The sequence below is a fragment of the Benincasa hispida genome, chromosome 7, assembly GCF_027475165.1.
Source record: "Benincasa hispida cultivar pf3 chromosome 7, pf3_genome.v1.1, whole genome shotgun sequence".
NCBI classification, from domain to species: domain Eukaryota; kingdom Viridiplantae; phylum Streptophyta; class Magnoliopsida; order Cucurbitales; family Cucurbitaceae; genus Benincasa; species Benincasa hispida.
Genome location: NC_143484.1, coordinates 36,991,692 through 37,008,388, shown reverse-complemented (window position 1 = coordinate 37,008,388; position 16,697 = coordinate 36,991,692). Strand labels below are relative to the sequence as shown.

The following is a 16,697-nucleotide window of genomic DNA, read 5'->3' as shown; positions in this document are numbered from 1 at the left end:
CTACAATAAAACAAAGTCAATATTAAATAAAATATTTTTTTTTTAAAGAAATACATGGAAGAAATAAAATGAAAACAACGTCAATAAATACAAAAAAGAAAACAATGTCTGAAACACAGCATCTTGAACAATCGTCCAACCTCATCTCCGAACAGCATCTTACAATAAAACAATAACATTCAAATGTCATAATCTTTAAATATCCACAACACGTTCAAACTTCATAAACAAAACATCTACAAATGTCATAATCACCCAACCAAACTTCATAAATAAACAATCTAAACCAAACTTCATAAACAAGAACGAACACACATAAAACTCAAATTTTCTCCCCAAAACAATCTAAACCAATCTTGACCTACCCCCTACAACACATTCGAACTTCATAAATATTCAAACACACAAAAACTCCAAGACAAAACGAGTATAATAAAACTCTACCCACCCCCCACGACAAACCTGAAACTTCTCATAAACAAAAAACACACAAAAACTTACAAATTCAACTCCAAAACGATTACAACCGAACTCTATGCACCCCTACAACATATTCAAACTTCATAAACAAGAACGAACAAACATAAAACTCAAACTTTCTCCCCAAAACAATCTAAATCAATCTTGACCCACCCTCCCACAACACATTTGAACTTCATAAACATTCATAAACACACAAAAACTCCAAGTTCAATGATAAAACGAGTATAATCAAACTCTATCCACCCCCCACGACGAACATGAAACTTCTCATAAACATAAAAAAACACACAAAAACATACAAATTCAACTCCAAAACGATTACAACCAAACTTTACGCACCCCTGCAACATATTCAAATTTCATAAACAAGAACGAATACACATAAAACTCAAACTCTATCATTACCAATATGCTAGAAATTAAACATTACCAATATTACCAATATTACCAATATGCTAAAAATTAAAAACAACAAATGAGATAGATGCTAGAAACATTACATTTAATTTAAGGAACAAAAAATGAGATAGATGCTAAATGACAATAAATCAAAGCAATAGTAATCGGATTTCAAAGACTAATCGAATTTCAAATTCATGAGAAATTAAACAATGGCTTAAATTAATTCAAAAAATAAGAGAAAGGAAATGAAAGGGATGTGAGCGAACCTTGTTGAAAGCTTGTAAAGAACAACAAATTCGCAAGCAATGAAGGGGGAAGGCGGCAGTGCGAAGGGGGAAGGGAAAGGCGACGACGAAGCAACAAAGGGAAGAGGAAGGGGCGGCAGCAAAAGGGGAAATAGAAGGAATAGGCGGCTGCGCAAGGGGGAAGGGGTAGCGGCGACGGCGTAAAGGAGAAGGGAAAAGGGAAGGGGGAGCGGCGGCGAGTGCAAGGGGAAGGGAAGAGGAAAAAGGGCGGGCGACTAGGGTTGATAATGAGAAGAAGGGGAAATTGAAGAAGAAATGATCTAGTTTTTACCAGATCCAATCTCCCAACGTCGCCCGACGGGTTTCTTTAGGTTATAAACTCCTGACGGGTTTTTACGTCGTCGGGAGTTCCTTAGGAACTCTCGATAGTCCATTACGGCGTCGGGAGAGACCCTGTCTCCCGACGATCGATTTAGGCGTCAGGGGAGCTCATTTTTCTTGTAGTGTATATATATTTGTTTCCAATCTTAATAGTATATTTTATATATTGTAATATTTGCAAACATTTAAAAAAAATGTTCTAACGTATATTTAAAAATAACAATGAATCTAAACTATGGTGTATGTATATATAAAAATCATTTTACTAGTATATTTAAAAATATGTTGAAATATTTAAAAACGTTTTACCATTTTACTAGTATATTTTATATATTGGTTTGAATATTTGCAAACATCTAACATAATGTTCTAAGGTACAGAGACGTACATATCAAAGCAACGGAATATTGATACCTAATTAGAAGTGCATATATATCATAATACTTGGGATATATACATCAAATAAACAATGAAATGTATTGACATACATATCAAAACATATTTGAGTAGATATCAAATATATTTACTAGTATATGTCATATATTTTTTAGAATATTTTCAAATAAGCAATTAAATATATTACATGCACAAATGAACAAACAATGAAATATTTCACATAATATCAAAAATCAATATGAAAAACGAAATGGTGATTTATATCAAGAATCGAATAAATCTCTAATTCATATACTGTGGTATATTTCATATATTTGTTAGAATATTTTCAAATACTTAACAAAATGTTCTGAGGTATATTTTAAATAACCATGAATTCGGAAAAAAAAATACGTGAAACCAACAAAAATAGAAAATAAAATTTCATTAAATGCATTTTCTCTTTCCAATTAAATTAAATAAAGGAAAAAATCTCAAAATTTATCTCTCCATTTGAAAATGTTAGAAAATCATATTAAATGCATTTTCTCTCTCCATCATTAAAAAAACTTCCTAAATAAGGAAATATATATAAAAATCGAAAATAAAAATAATAAAAAAAGACAAATTTGTCAAAATAATACTAAAAGCCTTTTTTGAAAAAAATTCAAACTTGAAAGACATTTTTGAAAAATATGATCCAAAGATGATAACTTATGTAAATATATATATTTTTTAAACTCTTGACCCAATTCAACCCAAGAAAAATAGAAAAATTCAATCCAACTCATCTCAAAATCCAATCCAACTCTTATAATTCGGATGGAATAATCCAAATTATTCGAATTGTCGGGTTATTTGAACACCATTCTTCCAAAGTTTCAATTATTGTCTAGGGGTTGAATTACAAAAGTGCATAGTATAATAAGTCAAGTAATGCAAACAAAAGCACAATTCCAATGGAAGGTCTCCATCATATCCTATCATTTATTTTCTCAAAAGTGACATTTGATTTCATTTCATCCTCAAAGTAATGACCAAAAAAATATCAATTTACAAGATAAAATATGGGTGTCACCCTCCATTTCAAGGCCCATGATGTATATGGTATATTCTCAATTCTCATTATACTCCTTGTCTCACCCATGCTAACTTCTTAATTTAAAGTCTTTTTCTCTCTCTTTTACAAATTCTCATATGATAATATATAAAATATTGAAATATCATTTTGATCTTCATATTTTGAAATTTATTCAATTTTAGTCTCTGTATTTTATATTATTCATTTCTAATCCTTATATACTTTCAATAAATCTTAATTTTGATTCTTCAGAGTTAAATTTTACCAAAATTTATTAAATAGTAGCAACAATTTTCATGAAAGAAAATACAACATGTGAATATATTTTTCAAATTTATAGTAAAAATATAATTAAATAATATAAAATTTTGAGAAAAAAAACAAAACAAAAAATAAACTAGCATTAGGAATGAAATTACGATTTATTGAAAGTACAATGACTAAAATTGGACAAATAAAAGTATAGAGACTAAAATTAAACAATTTTCAAACTATTGGAACTAAAATAACATTTTAACCTATATAAAATCATTGTGTTTTAATTATTTTGACGAGTTCTCACTACTTTACCTATTAAGATTACAATTCATTTCTATATATATAATATTGTAAATTGGATAAATATCAATTTATATCCCTAAACTTTGGGGATTGTATCAATTTAAACTCTCTATTATATTTTATTTATTTGGATACACTTATGAATGTTTATGATTTAAATTGATATATTTATGAATGTTCAGGGTTTAAATTGATATATTTATGAATGTTCAGGGTTTAAATTGATATACTTATGAAAGTTTAAGGTTTAAATTGATATAATTATTAATTTGAAGTTTAAATTGATACAATTCCCAAAGTTCAGAGTTTAAATTGATACAATTGTTAGTTTAGGATTTAAATTGATATAACACCCAAAGTTCAAGGATATAAATTAATATTTTCCCTTGTAAATTTTTTGACATGAATTCTTCGTAGTAGCTCGTTTGAGCATAATTCGATGAGGCAATTATTATCATTTATATTAGGGGTGGCCATTCAAATCGCAAAAATCGAATCATATCTAGAAATCGAATCGAACCAAACCGAAAACTCAGTGAAACCAAAAATGCGGTTCGGTTAGGTTTGAAGAAATTTTGAAACCGAATTAATTCAATTCGGTTCGGTTTCAATTTTGAAAACCAAATTTGAAACCGAACCGAACCCTTTTTAACTATAATATATATATATATATATATATATATTAAAAAAAAAGAGTAAAACAGAACCATTTTTAATTTAAAGAACAAAACCAAATTTAAAATCAAACCGAACCGAATCATTTTTTAATTAAAAAAATATAACATAGATTTTTTAAAAATACCAAAACCGAATTTAAAATCGAACTGAACCGCATTCGATTCGGTTTGAACCAATAAATCGATTTGATTTTACATATAAAAAATTCGATTTGACCACTAAACCGAACCAAACTATTTCCGCCCTAATTTATATCATATTTATTGAATTGAAAACAGTAACATTGAAAAAAATATTTGTAGTGGTCAATGAAAGGAGATTGAGGTTTCGAAGACATTATTACAATTAACAACCGTCATTAAACACTTTATACATTTTTTTCAAATCCTGTTTATTACCATTGAATTATATACTCTTATTAAACAATACAAATTTATTAGTGAGCGTACAAAAGTTTGACCATAGACAATAGAGACATCAACCTAAAGTTTTGATACAAAGTTGATAGATGTTCCTTAGGAGATCTAAATAATTGAATATAACTTTTTATTTTATCTAAAAAATAATCTTGAATTTCGAAAAAATTTGATAATATATTAAAAAAAATAAAAAATATTTTTATGATTTGTGTGAAAAATATTTCTAAAATTTCAAAAGTACATGACTTAATATATAATTCAATTTTAATATACGTATAATTTTTTTCATCGTTGCCATCCACTTTTAACTGTAAAGATATTTTAGCATCTTTTACAGACATTGTTCGCATAACATTTTTCTAGTACCACATAACTATTTTTTTACATTTTTTTTTTTAAAGTTTACATTATTGATTGTCACATCAAATAATATTATAAATAATGGCACTATGTTTTTTTTTTTTTTTTTTTTTACATCAATTACCTCCACAATCATTTATCAATGTTCACACTAGTTATTTTTTTAATTAAAGTTCAAGGTCCCACACTTTTCAAACTACATCAACATTATTATAATGAACCCATTATTTAGTGGATTTCTTTTAATTTATCCATATATTTTTTTAAAATAATAAAAACCGATTGAAAATACTTTCAATTCTATCCATATTTACTAGATGTAATCTACTCTAATGTTTTATCATATTTATAAATAATTTAGTTCGTTTTTTTATATTTAAAAGCAGACACTTTTTTAAGCAATTTATCCACGATTTTTAGCCGGCCAAATTAGATCCAATTTTGTGTTAAAAAAAAAAAAAAAAAGTTTTTAAGAAAAAATCAAGTAAAGACGAAAAACAACATCGATTATGTCGCCTAAAAGCCAAATGGAGTCTTAAAAATAATAAAATAGTAACAACTATTTTTTGTATATATTAAAATAATAATAACTTTAATTTCACGCAAATTGCACGGTTTAAAAACACAAATTTATCGTCCCGATTCCCGCCCGTTTCTGATCCCCTTTCACCAACGAACCGATTCTTGATCATTCAGTCATCAACGCAAGAACATGTCCGGTGAAGAATCCTGCACTGCGCCGGCCGCCGTGGAATTTCAGCCGCAGAACTCTCCTGGCGGTTACAATGTGAAAACGGCGGTTTATCATTCACTCATACAGCTTGATGAAGCTCCTATAATCTCCACCAGACAAGACCTTAACACGGCCACTTTCGTTTTATCACAGTTTCCGACGGCCGAATCGCGAGTTGCTCTCATTGACTCAGTCACGAGCTCGCGAGTTACTTATGGACAACTCAGTGTGTCGATTCGCTCCCTTGCTTGCGGACTTTATCACGCACTCGGAGTTCGAAAAGGCGATGTGGTGTTCGTTTTATCGGCGAATTCTGTTCTGTATCCAGTGATCTGTTTGGCTGTGATGTCGATTGGTGCGGTGATAACGACAGCCAATCCAATCAATACCGCATCGGAAATCGGAAAGCAAGTGCGTGATTCAGGTGCGAAACTCGCTGTTTCGGCACCGGAGGAGCTTCACAAATTGAGTCCAACTGGAATTCCGACAATTCTAACTACTCGGTCTTCCTATGGCGACACTTTATCAGTGGAAGAGTTGATCGAATCCTGTAGCGAATCGTTTGAGCCATTGCCGAAAATAGAAGTAACTCAGTCGGATCCGGCGGCGATCTTGTACTCGTCAGGAACGACCGGGACGAGTAAAGGAGTAGTTCTAACTCATTCAAATATCATCTCTGTTATCGAACTTCTGACCTGGTGCGTCGACTCAACTTCCTCTCAACACGACGTGTTTTTGTGCTTCATTCCGATGTTTCACATCTATGGCCTCGTCTTCTTCGGGCTCGGACTGTTCTGTAGAGGAATCACCACAGTTTTGATGCAGAGATTCAATTTCCAGTCCATGATCGCCGCAATTGAAAAGCACAAAATCAATAACATACCGGCAGTACCTCCAGTGATTTTAGGGCTGGTGAAATCGGGCGACGGTTCTGATTTTTCATCGCTAAGACGTGTTGGATCTGGTGCTGCACCGCTCGGAAAAGACGTAGAAGAAGCTTTCCGAGAGAAATTTCCATGGGTGGAGCTTCGTCCAGGATATGGCTTAACGGAGAGTACCGGTGCAGCGACATGGATGATCACAGACAAAGACGCCAAAGCTCATCCAGGTACTACAATTCATATTAATTCGTAATCTTCTTTCATTTGTGGATCTGAAAATTAGTATTAGCCGTATAGATCGAACAAATTGTGGTATATTATATCTAACCATTGATATTCACATTGCTAATTACAAGGTTCGTGTGGAATGTTGATGCCGAGTTTTTTTGCAAAGATTGTGGACGTTGAAACAGGAGAGGGAGTGGCGCCGATGAAGGAAGGCGAGTTGTGGTTGAAGAGTCCAACGATTATGAAAGGATATCTTGGAAACAAGGAAGCAACAGAAGCCACCATTGATGAAGAAGGATGGTTGAAAACAGGAGATCTCGGGTACATAGATGAAGATGGCTTCCTTTACATAGTTGATCGAATCAAAGAACTGATCAAACACAATGGATATCAGGTACAAACAAACACATCAATTTCAATCCTGTAAAATTAAGTCAAATTATGAGTATAGCATCAAGTTTCACGTTTGTGTTTATTGAGTTTCAAACTTTTAAAAGTGTTTATTAAGTTACAAATTCTTAATTTCGTGTTTTATGTATTTAAACCCTCAATTGTCTAAAATTGGAATCCTAATTCATAACCATTTACGCTGCATTCGATAAGATTTGATTTTTTGTTTGTTTGTTTTTTTTAATAAATTAAGTAAACACTATTTTCACTTCTAAATTTATTTTTTTATCAATAATTTAAAAAATCAAGCCAAAATTTAAAAACTAAAAAAAAATAGATTTTAAAATTTTATTTTTATTTTTAGAATTTGGCTAAGAATTCTAATATTGTACTCAAAATGTAAATCATTGTAAAGAGGAAATAGACTAAATTTTTAAAAACTAAAAACAAAAAATAAAATACCAAATAGGACCTTAGTTTATTTATTTTTAGTTTTAAAAAATCAAGTCTATAAACACTCTTTTCACCATTAAATTATCTAATTTCTATCAATGTTTTTAAAAAACCAAGTTAAGTTTTAAAAAATTAAACAAAATAGTTTTAAATTTAGATAAGAATTCAACTCTTTTATTTAAAAATTGAAAATCATGGTAAGAAATTTAGAAAAAATAGATTTAATTTTTAAAATAAAAAAATTAAGAAAACTACACTGTTTACTAAACACTATTTTCACACATTAACTTTTTTTTATTATCTATTTTTTTATAAGAGTATTTTTAATAATAAGCTTAATTTTGAAAACCACAAAATAAAATAAAAAATAAAAAATAAAAAATTGGATTAAGTTAAGTGTTTAATCCGGACAGATAAAAATTATGACAAATAAGTAAAAATCAAATATAATTTTAAAAAACTAAATAGTTATCAAACGTGATTTAAATTTTTAATTTTGTTTTAGGTAGATACGTGATTTAAAAATTTTTAAATTGAAGGACTAGATTTGTAGTTTTAACTGAGAGACGAGTCACATGACTGAATTTATAATTTTATAAAATTATCCTATCATAATCTGATTAAGGGCAAGAACTTTTGAATTTCAGGTTGCTCCAGCAGAACTTGAAACAATTCTTTTGAGCCATACAGAAATTCTAGATGCTGCCGTTATACCGTGAGTTGTTTAGTCTGTTTCTCTTAATTCTCTCTTTAAACCTCAAAGGGATCCAGCATTGAACGTTGAGAATGGACTGTGTTTGCAGAATGGAGGATGAAGCCGCCGGACAGATTCCGGTGGCTTGTGTGGTGAAAGCACCCACTTCTAAGCTCACAGAAGAACAAGTCATTCAATTTGTCGCTTCTCAGGTACTTTCTCTTTGCACCCGCCTCCTAATTTTTCATGGGCCCTTAATGGGTCCAGATGGGCCTGCCTTAGCCCACGCAACCGTCCAAATATCTGTCATATTCATTTTCTCAAGAGACGGTTAGCGTAATATGAAATGTGAATTATATCTTGGAAATAATAGTAGTACAAAAAAAAAAAAAAAAAAAAAAAAAAAAAAAAAAAAAAACTGACAAACAAGTAAGAGGTTTGAATCACGATCTCTAGATCTCATTTGCTAATCATTTCATTTTTTTCTTTTTAGTTTCTGAAAGTTAAGTATATTCCATTTCTACTTTTTATAATGATTTGCCACTTTCTTTAGTACAATTGCTGAATTTTTAGCCAAATTCCAAAAACAAATATGAGTTTTTAAAAGCTATTTTTTTAGTTTTCAAATTTTGAATTAGTTTTTTAAACCACAGTAGATAATAAAAGAAGAAATATGGAGGTGAAAGTAGTATCTTTAAGCTTAATTTTCAAAAATAAAAAACAAAAAACTAAGGTTCCGATTAGTAACCATTTGGTTTTTTAATTTCGCTTTTGAAAATTAAGTATATGTCATCCATATTTCTTACAATGAAATGCATCTTTCTTAAATACAATGGTTGAATTTTTAGTCAAATTCCAAAAATAAAAACAACTTTTTGAAAACTATTTTTTTAGTTCTCAAAATTTGGCTTGGTTTTTTAAATCATTGGTGAAAAGTAGATAACAAATGAAGAAATTTGGAGTTGGAAGTAGTGTACAAAGCTTAATTTTCAAAAAAAAAAAAAAAAAAAAACAAAACAAAATGGTTACCAAACAAAGCCTTGACTTTTATAGAAATAACAATTTAATTATAATTTGTAACGATATAATCATTTATGATAATAAATCTCATCAAAATTAAGTGTTAATTTTTAAAATTATCAACTTAATTTTTATCCTAACGTGAGTATAGCTCAATTGACGTGAAGTTGTAGGAGTGTTCAAATAACTCGACAATCCGAACAACTCGGACTACCTAACCCAAAATGTATAGGTTGAGTTCGGTTAGTTTTGTTCGGCTTGAGTTAGGCTAAACTTTTTCTATTTTTGTTTAGTTGGGTTAGGTTATGGGTCGGCTAAAAAAATTGGGTTGACCCAACCCTGTATGTATGTATGTATGTATGTATGTATGTATGGCTCAATTGACATGAAATTGTAAGGATGTTCAAATAACTCGGACTATCCAACCCAAAATGTAATGGTTGGGTTGGGTTAGTTTTGGTTTTGGATTGGGTTAAACTTTTTCTATTTTTATTGGGTTGGGTTGGGTTGGGTCATGGATCAACTAACAAAAATTGGGTTGAGCGAACCCAACTTGAATTATATATGTGTGAAGAAGTAGGTGAATACTCGCAGTGGAAAAGATCGTGTCCCAATTTAGATTTTATCGAACAATAATTAAAGGACAGAAACACAAGGTAAACAAAGCCTATTAAGCATGCTTCTACCGTGCAATTAGAGAGGAAGGGATTCACATATCCTTGAAGATCAATTCTTCGTGTTCCTCTCCAATTCGTGTCATCTTCTCCCGATCTCACGAATACCGCAATCGGACACGACCAGGGGGTCTTCCTCATTATTCTCAAGGACGAGAATTGTGCAGAGGTGTGGACTTGCACTCAATTTTGGCTTGAGGGAAGAAAAAGATTGTGAGAGTTTTAAACATTTTGCAAAACTTAGAGAGAAGGTGAATTAGAGAGAGAATGACATTTCTCTCTCCTCCTACCATTTGTTACGTGAGAGAGGGAGATAAATAAGGGGTAGGGAAGTAATAAATTCTTCCTCTTTAATAATAATTAAATTCAAATTCAAATATTTGAATTTATATATATATATATATATATATATATATATATATATATATATAAACCACTTAATATATACAAACTATATGTTATATCACATATATAACATAGATAACCTATAGTTAATGTTATATCACATATAACATAAAACTATAGTTTTAACTTATAGTTAATAATTCTCTCAAATAACCTAAGCTATTAATATGGTTTACATTCATATTAATCTTAACTTATAGTTTTTATATGAATCACAATCATATAAACTAATATTCAAATCACATTCAAATAATAATCTCTCTCAACCAATTATATAAATTTAATATGAATCATATTCATATTAATTATAACATATAGTTTCTACGTGAATCATATTCACATATGTAATATTTGAATCATATTCAAATATTTATTTCTCTCATGAAACTATATATATTTAATATGAATCGTATTCACATTAAATTTTAACATATATATTTAATATGAATCGTATTCACATTAAATTTTATATGAATCATATTCATATAATTAATATTCGAATCATATTCAAATACTTATTTTCTCATAAAAATATATAAATTTAATATGAATTATATTCATACAATTAATATTTGAATCATATTCAAATATTTATTTATCTCATAAAATTATATAATGTATCAATATACATTATTTAATTAATTTGAACAATTCAAATTAAACCAAAATTAATTTGAGTCTCATCAGTCTTCATTAAGCTAACGATGGGAGCTTATGAACCTACAGATTGAAGTTCTAATGATACGAGATTAATTGATTAATATTCATTAATTAAATTAATCAACATTCATTAATTGTTGATCACTCCACTAAAGATTGGCAGCTGAACTCTTCGCACTATAGATATATTTCCATATCCATTGGATATAACCAATCAACAGTGTGCTGACCTTTCAAAAATTGCTTGTAAGTACAACTGTGTCAAATTACCGTTTTATCATTGATCCCTCTAATGAACAATTAATCATAGTCCAATTATAACTGAATCTCTCTCGGGTCAGGAGAAGATGAGGCGTCTCATTGTTCAAGTCCCGGAATCAGCCCTTAAGGGATCAATTTATCTTCTTACCCTAACTATAGGGAATGAGTGAATTTATTCTTGTGTAGTTGTGTTTCCAGCTCCTTAATTAGATGAATCCCCAAAATGGTAGGTTTATTGAGTTGACAAATCTGACCACCCTCACTTATACAAATCAAAGGAACGCCCTTATAAGCAAGAGTTCACAACTCATTCAGGATTAAGATCAAATCACCTATGATCGTCCTGGTGAAATGTAAGTCTCTTCCAACAATGACGTATAAAAAGAGACTTAACATTTTGTAGTCCGATCTTTATACAAACTCTTTTGTATAAGATACCCCGCTTACACGTCTCCACAAGAATGAACATGATCAGATCATTTGTAGTACTTTACAACAATTGTAACAACTACAAAGCGGGTCATATCAGTAGTGTTACCTGGATAAGATACACAATTTTATCTATATACTAAACCATTTAGGTTATCACTTAAACATGATCCACCTGTATGTCTCCACATACATGTTTAAGTTAGATCAGATAACCTTGGATCTTAAGTTAATGGATTATTGCACAAATAAAATAAAATTAATCAACCATTGATTCAACTAACATAAAACTATGAGACTTTAGGGCATACACCCCAACAATATATATATATATCTTCGTTTAAAGTTTGCAATAAATGTCATAGATATTTGGTATTTAGCATTTGAATTTTATGAGATTTCAGTTATTAGTCATGTGTCGTATATAAGCTATAACTCGACAACCCAACCCGAATTTTAAGAGTTGGGTTGGAGACTTTATTTAAGTCATTTGGGTTGCCAACTCAATCAACCCGAATTTTCGGGTTGGTCCAAAAAATACCATCAACCCAACCCAACCCATGTACCCCTATGAAGTTGTACTATCAACTTCAAGATCCTAAGATTCGATCTCTCCCCTCCCACATATTGTCAAAAGAAAAAAAAAATAGTTTTTGTAGTTTAGAAAGTTGATCCTTAATCAGTCATCTTCATCATATTTTTCACGATATGGACTAAATTGTTACAGTTTGTAAAGTACATACTAAATTGTTATAAATTTTAATAGAATATAAAATAAAGTTTAGAAGATTAATTATCGTTTTTATAAAAGTTTGGATCAAAAGTATTTTTTAACCTTGAAAAATTATCAAATATTTTATAGGTTAAATTTCAAATTTGGTCCTTATAATTTGTAGACATTTTAAATGTAATCCTTATAATTTGATAAATTCCTCCTAAATAGTTCTAGTATGGACTATGTTTTTCTAGTTTATCAAACCATATATAGAAATTAAATTCTAAGTTTTAAAATAATAGGAATTAAATTTTAACTTTTAGGATCAAATTTGAAAATTAGTTTATTTATTCATGTGTAAGGACATATATCTTCAATTACTATATTAGTTATTAGCGAATTGTCAAGACTTATTAAGACTTATTGAGAGTTTATTCAAGTAGTTTGAAGCTGTGAAATTGAATCTCTAGTGAGTTTGTTTATTTTCATGAAATATATAAATCTACATTACATACTTTTAGGCTTTCAATACTTTGACCCAAATACCCATTTTGACCTAACACACAAATCTACCCATCAATCGCAATACATAACTTTAAAATTTACTGCTTATTTCTCATGAACAATCTCAACATAAATTACCTTAAAGTCAAACTTTCTACGCTTAAGTTTAAATAACAAGATGAGTTTATCAATTTTGAGGCATATGTTTATTTGGTCATGTATTTTTTAAAATGTTCAATGATTTAATTAATAGGTTCCTGATAAATTTAATTTATTTGAAAAATTAATTCATTTTAATTAGATTCAAACTTGAATTTTATAACTAATAAAATCTTAAAATTTTGAATTTGAGTTGAGTAGATTCGTGAATTATAAAAAGAAAAGTACAAAAGTTCACAAATTAAATTTGTAATTTTAAAAATTTAGCACCAAAATGGACATAAATTTCAAAAGTGAAGGACTAAATTTGCTAACCTAGTTTAATAATTGAAATGGAAGCTTATCTCAATTTCTAAACTTGATAAGGTATAGTATAATGTTTTTTCCTTTTTCTTTTTTTGGAGATATAATATAAGTTTTATAATCTTTAGCTCTAACTGAGGAGACCTATTATTAGGGACTTTATTAGTTGAATTGCATTCGCGCCCTTACTATTAAACTCCAAATTAAGTAATATATCAACATGGATCTAATCTTAAATTGAAAAGTTGACTTGAAATTATGGATGGCATGTAATGTTATAAAAGGGTACAACAAACAATTAACATGATTTTTTGAAATTTTAGATTTGTTAAACTAAGTTTTTTACCGCCCACTTCAGGTGGATCAACTACCGAGATTTAGTTAGAAAATTATAACTTTTCCTAATTTATTCATTGTTTCAGGCCTTCAATATGGAATCTCATACAATATTAACACTGAGATTCTACTATTTTTTTTCTTCCAAATTTTATACCAAATCTTATATTATTTTCAAATTTTCTCCAATTTTGATTATTTTTACCAAATTTTATATCAAATTTTTATATGGTTTTTCAAATTTGTACTCTAATTTTTGTTTCCACGATCATATGAATTTCCAAATGAATTTACCCCATTACGATTTTTCAAATGGATCTTAAGTGCAGTGTGATTTTTAAATTTCTGTAAAAGATCAAATTTTACAAATAAAAAAAAATTTAGATAACATAAAAAATCTCGGTGCTAATATGTCCTAGATTTCACCAAGAAAGCCCAATTATATAAAATCTCGATGTTAATTTTGTCCAAGATGTACTGAGATTCTTTATATCTCCCAAATTTTACTTAATTTTTGGCAAAATTTGATCTTTGGATTGAAAATTTTGAAAAATTAGGTAAGATTTGATATAAAATATGAAAAGATTATATAATATTTAAAAAAATTGATAGAATCTTGATGGTAACTGTCTGAGATTTCACCAAAAACAATTGATAGGTTAGAAAAAGTTAAATTTTCATGTAAATCTTGGTAGAAATCTTGCGCGAGATAGACGGTAAAGAACTAACGAATTTTCAAAAGATATAAAAAGATGAATCAACTTAGCAAAATGTCACTTTCTATCCATAATAAACATCGATATATAGTAATATTTTACTATATTTAAAAATATTTTCAATAATTTTATCATCTAAAGTAATTATTAAACTAAAAAAATTTTCAGGTTGCAGCTTACAAGAAGGTAAGAGGAGTGAGATTCATTAGTTCCATTCCAAGGTCCCTTGCAGGCAAAATCTTGAGGAAGGATCTTGTCTCACAATTCAAACAACAACAACTTTTGTCCAAACTCTAAAAGAGCCTTTCAAATAAATTATTATTATTATTATTATATCTATGGTATATGATGGGCAATCTTTTTGAACCCTCTCTCTACCTCCTCAAAGAGAGAGACAACAAATGCATTGTAACTATCATATAATAATTAATAACAAAAATTCACCAAAAGATCCCAAGTGTATGGTTGTTAATTGATCTCTCTCTCTTTCACTAGCTCAAAAATTAAATTTTCAAATGATTAAGGTGGGATCACATTATCATTTTTAAGATTTATTGAAAGTTTAAAGATTAACTACAAAAAATACAGGGATTAAAATGATATTTTTTTTTAAAAAAAAAAAAAAAAAAAAAAAAATCACACGTAAGTGCAAACTTGAAATGCATGTAAGCATTTTATTGGTTGAGAAACATATTATATACAAAGAAGAAAGAAAGTGGGCAAAAGCAAGAAGAAACTGCCATTTGTCAATCTAAGCTTACATTTGAAGAAAGATGAAGAAAATTGTAATTTTCCACTAAGGCAAAGCCAGGAAGATGACTTAGTGGCTTTATGGTCCATTAATTATGTGCCTTTGGAAGCTTCCAGTTCCTCCCCTCTCTCAAACATAAACTTCCCAAGCTTCAAACGTGTGAAAATGAAATCAATTTAAATTGTTCTAAAATTGTATGTATATGTATATGAATGTGTGTGTATATATATAAATGTCATGATCATACATGAAAATACAAAAAAAAAAAAATGATAATAAAAGATAAATAATTTTTGTTGACTAATTATTGCTACGCTTTTTATTGGAAAGAACCTTCAACTTACTTCTTGATAGATTATTTTTTTAATAATTCAAGAAAATTGTATAATTTATGCTAAAAATGTGATCAAATTCTTATATTTGTTAGAAAAGAGATGATCGTAGATATAGGAGGAAAATGACTATCTTCAATATATCTCGTACCAATCACGCAAATACCTAGGTGTCCGTGGTTCCCAACAATTTACTTGTTTATTTATTTATTTTTGAAGAAGGGTTTGCTTATTTATTAAATATAATAAAAATAGGTCAATAAGTCGTAAAAAAAAAAAGGTAAACAGAAAGTCTACTTACAAGTGCATAGGTTAATGTTGTTTATTCATTCATATATTGCACACAGCTGCGAGAAAAAGAAGAATAATAATGCTCTCTAGAATGTTCAATGTTCTGTCAATTGTCTATTGATCATAAATAAAATAATATTGTGCATCATGATCATGATCATGATTTATACCTCTAAACTTTGTGTGTTATATCAATTTAAACCTTAAATTTATAATTGTATCGATTTAAACCTTGAATTTTTTTGGATTGTATCGATTTAAACCATAAACTAATAATTGTATGAATTTAAAGCCTGAAGTTTTATAAGTGTATCAATTTAAACTCTGAACTTTCATAATTGTATCAACTTAAATCCTCTATTATGTTTTATTTAGATATACTTATGAAAGTTCATGGTTTAAATTGATATATTTATGATAGTTCAAGATTTAAATTGGTATAATTATGAAAGTTCAGTGTCTAAATTGATACAATTATTAGTTTGAAATTTAAATTGATAAAATTTCAAAAGTTCAGAGTTAAAATTGATACAACTCTTAAAGTTTAGGGTTTAAATAAATTGATACAATTCTTAGTTTAGGGTTTAAATTGATACAACTTTCAAAGTTTAGAAGTATAAATTGATATTTACCCTAATAATAATAGTAAAATATTCCTCTAAATTGAATTATAATATGTAGAATTTATGTAATGATTAATTAAAGAAGATGACACGTGGTTCACTATTTTAACGATGGTTAAATTATATGTTTAGTCTCTAAATTTCAAATTTATTT

General features: G+C 28.8%; 1 protein-coding gene across 1 annotated transcript; it reads left to right on the top strand.

Moving 5' to 3' along the window:
- Positions 1 to 5,558: 5,558 nt before the first annotated feature.
- Positions 5,559 to 14,995, top strand: LOC120081159 (beta-phenylalanine coenzyme A ligase-like). The gene is made up of 5 exons (XM_039035840.2): positions 5,559 to 6,826; positions 6,956 to 7,221; positions 8,318 to 8,385; positions 8,474 to 8,576; positions 14,715 to 14,995. Exons 1-5 carry the CDS (start codon positions 5,698 to 5,700, stop codon positions 14,841 to 14,843), a joined length of 1,695 nt encoding a protein of 564 aa, XP_038891768.1. The 5' UTR covers positions 5,559 to 5,697; the 3' UTR covers positions 14,844 to 14,995.
- Positions 14,996 to 16,697: the final 1,702 nt, after the last annotated feature.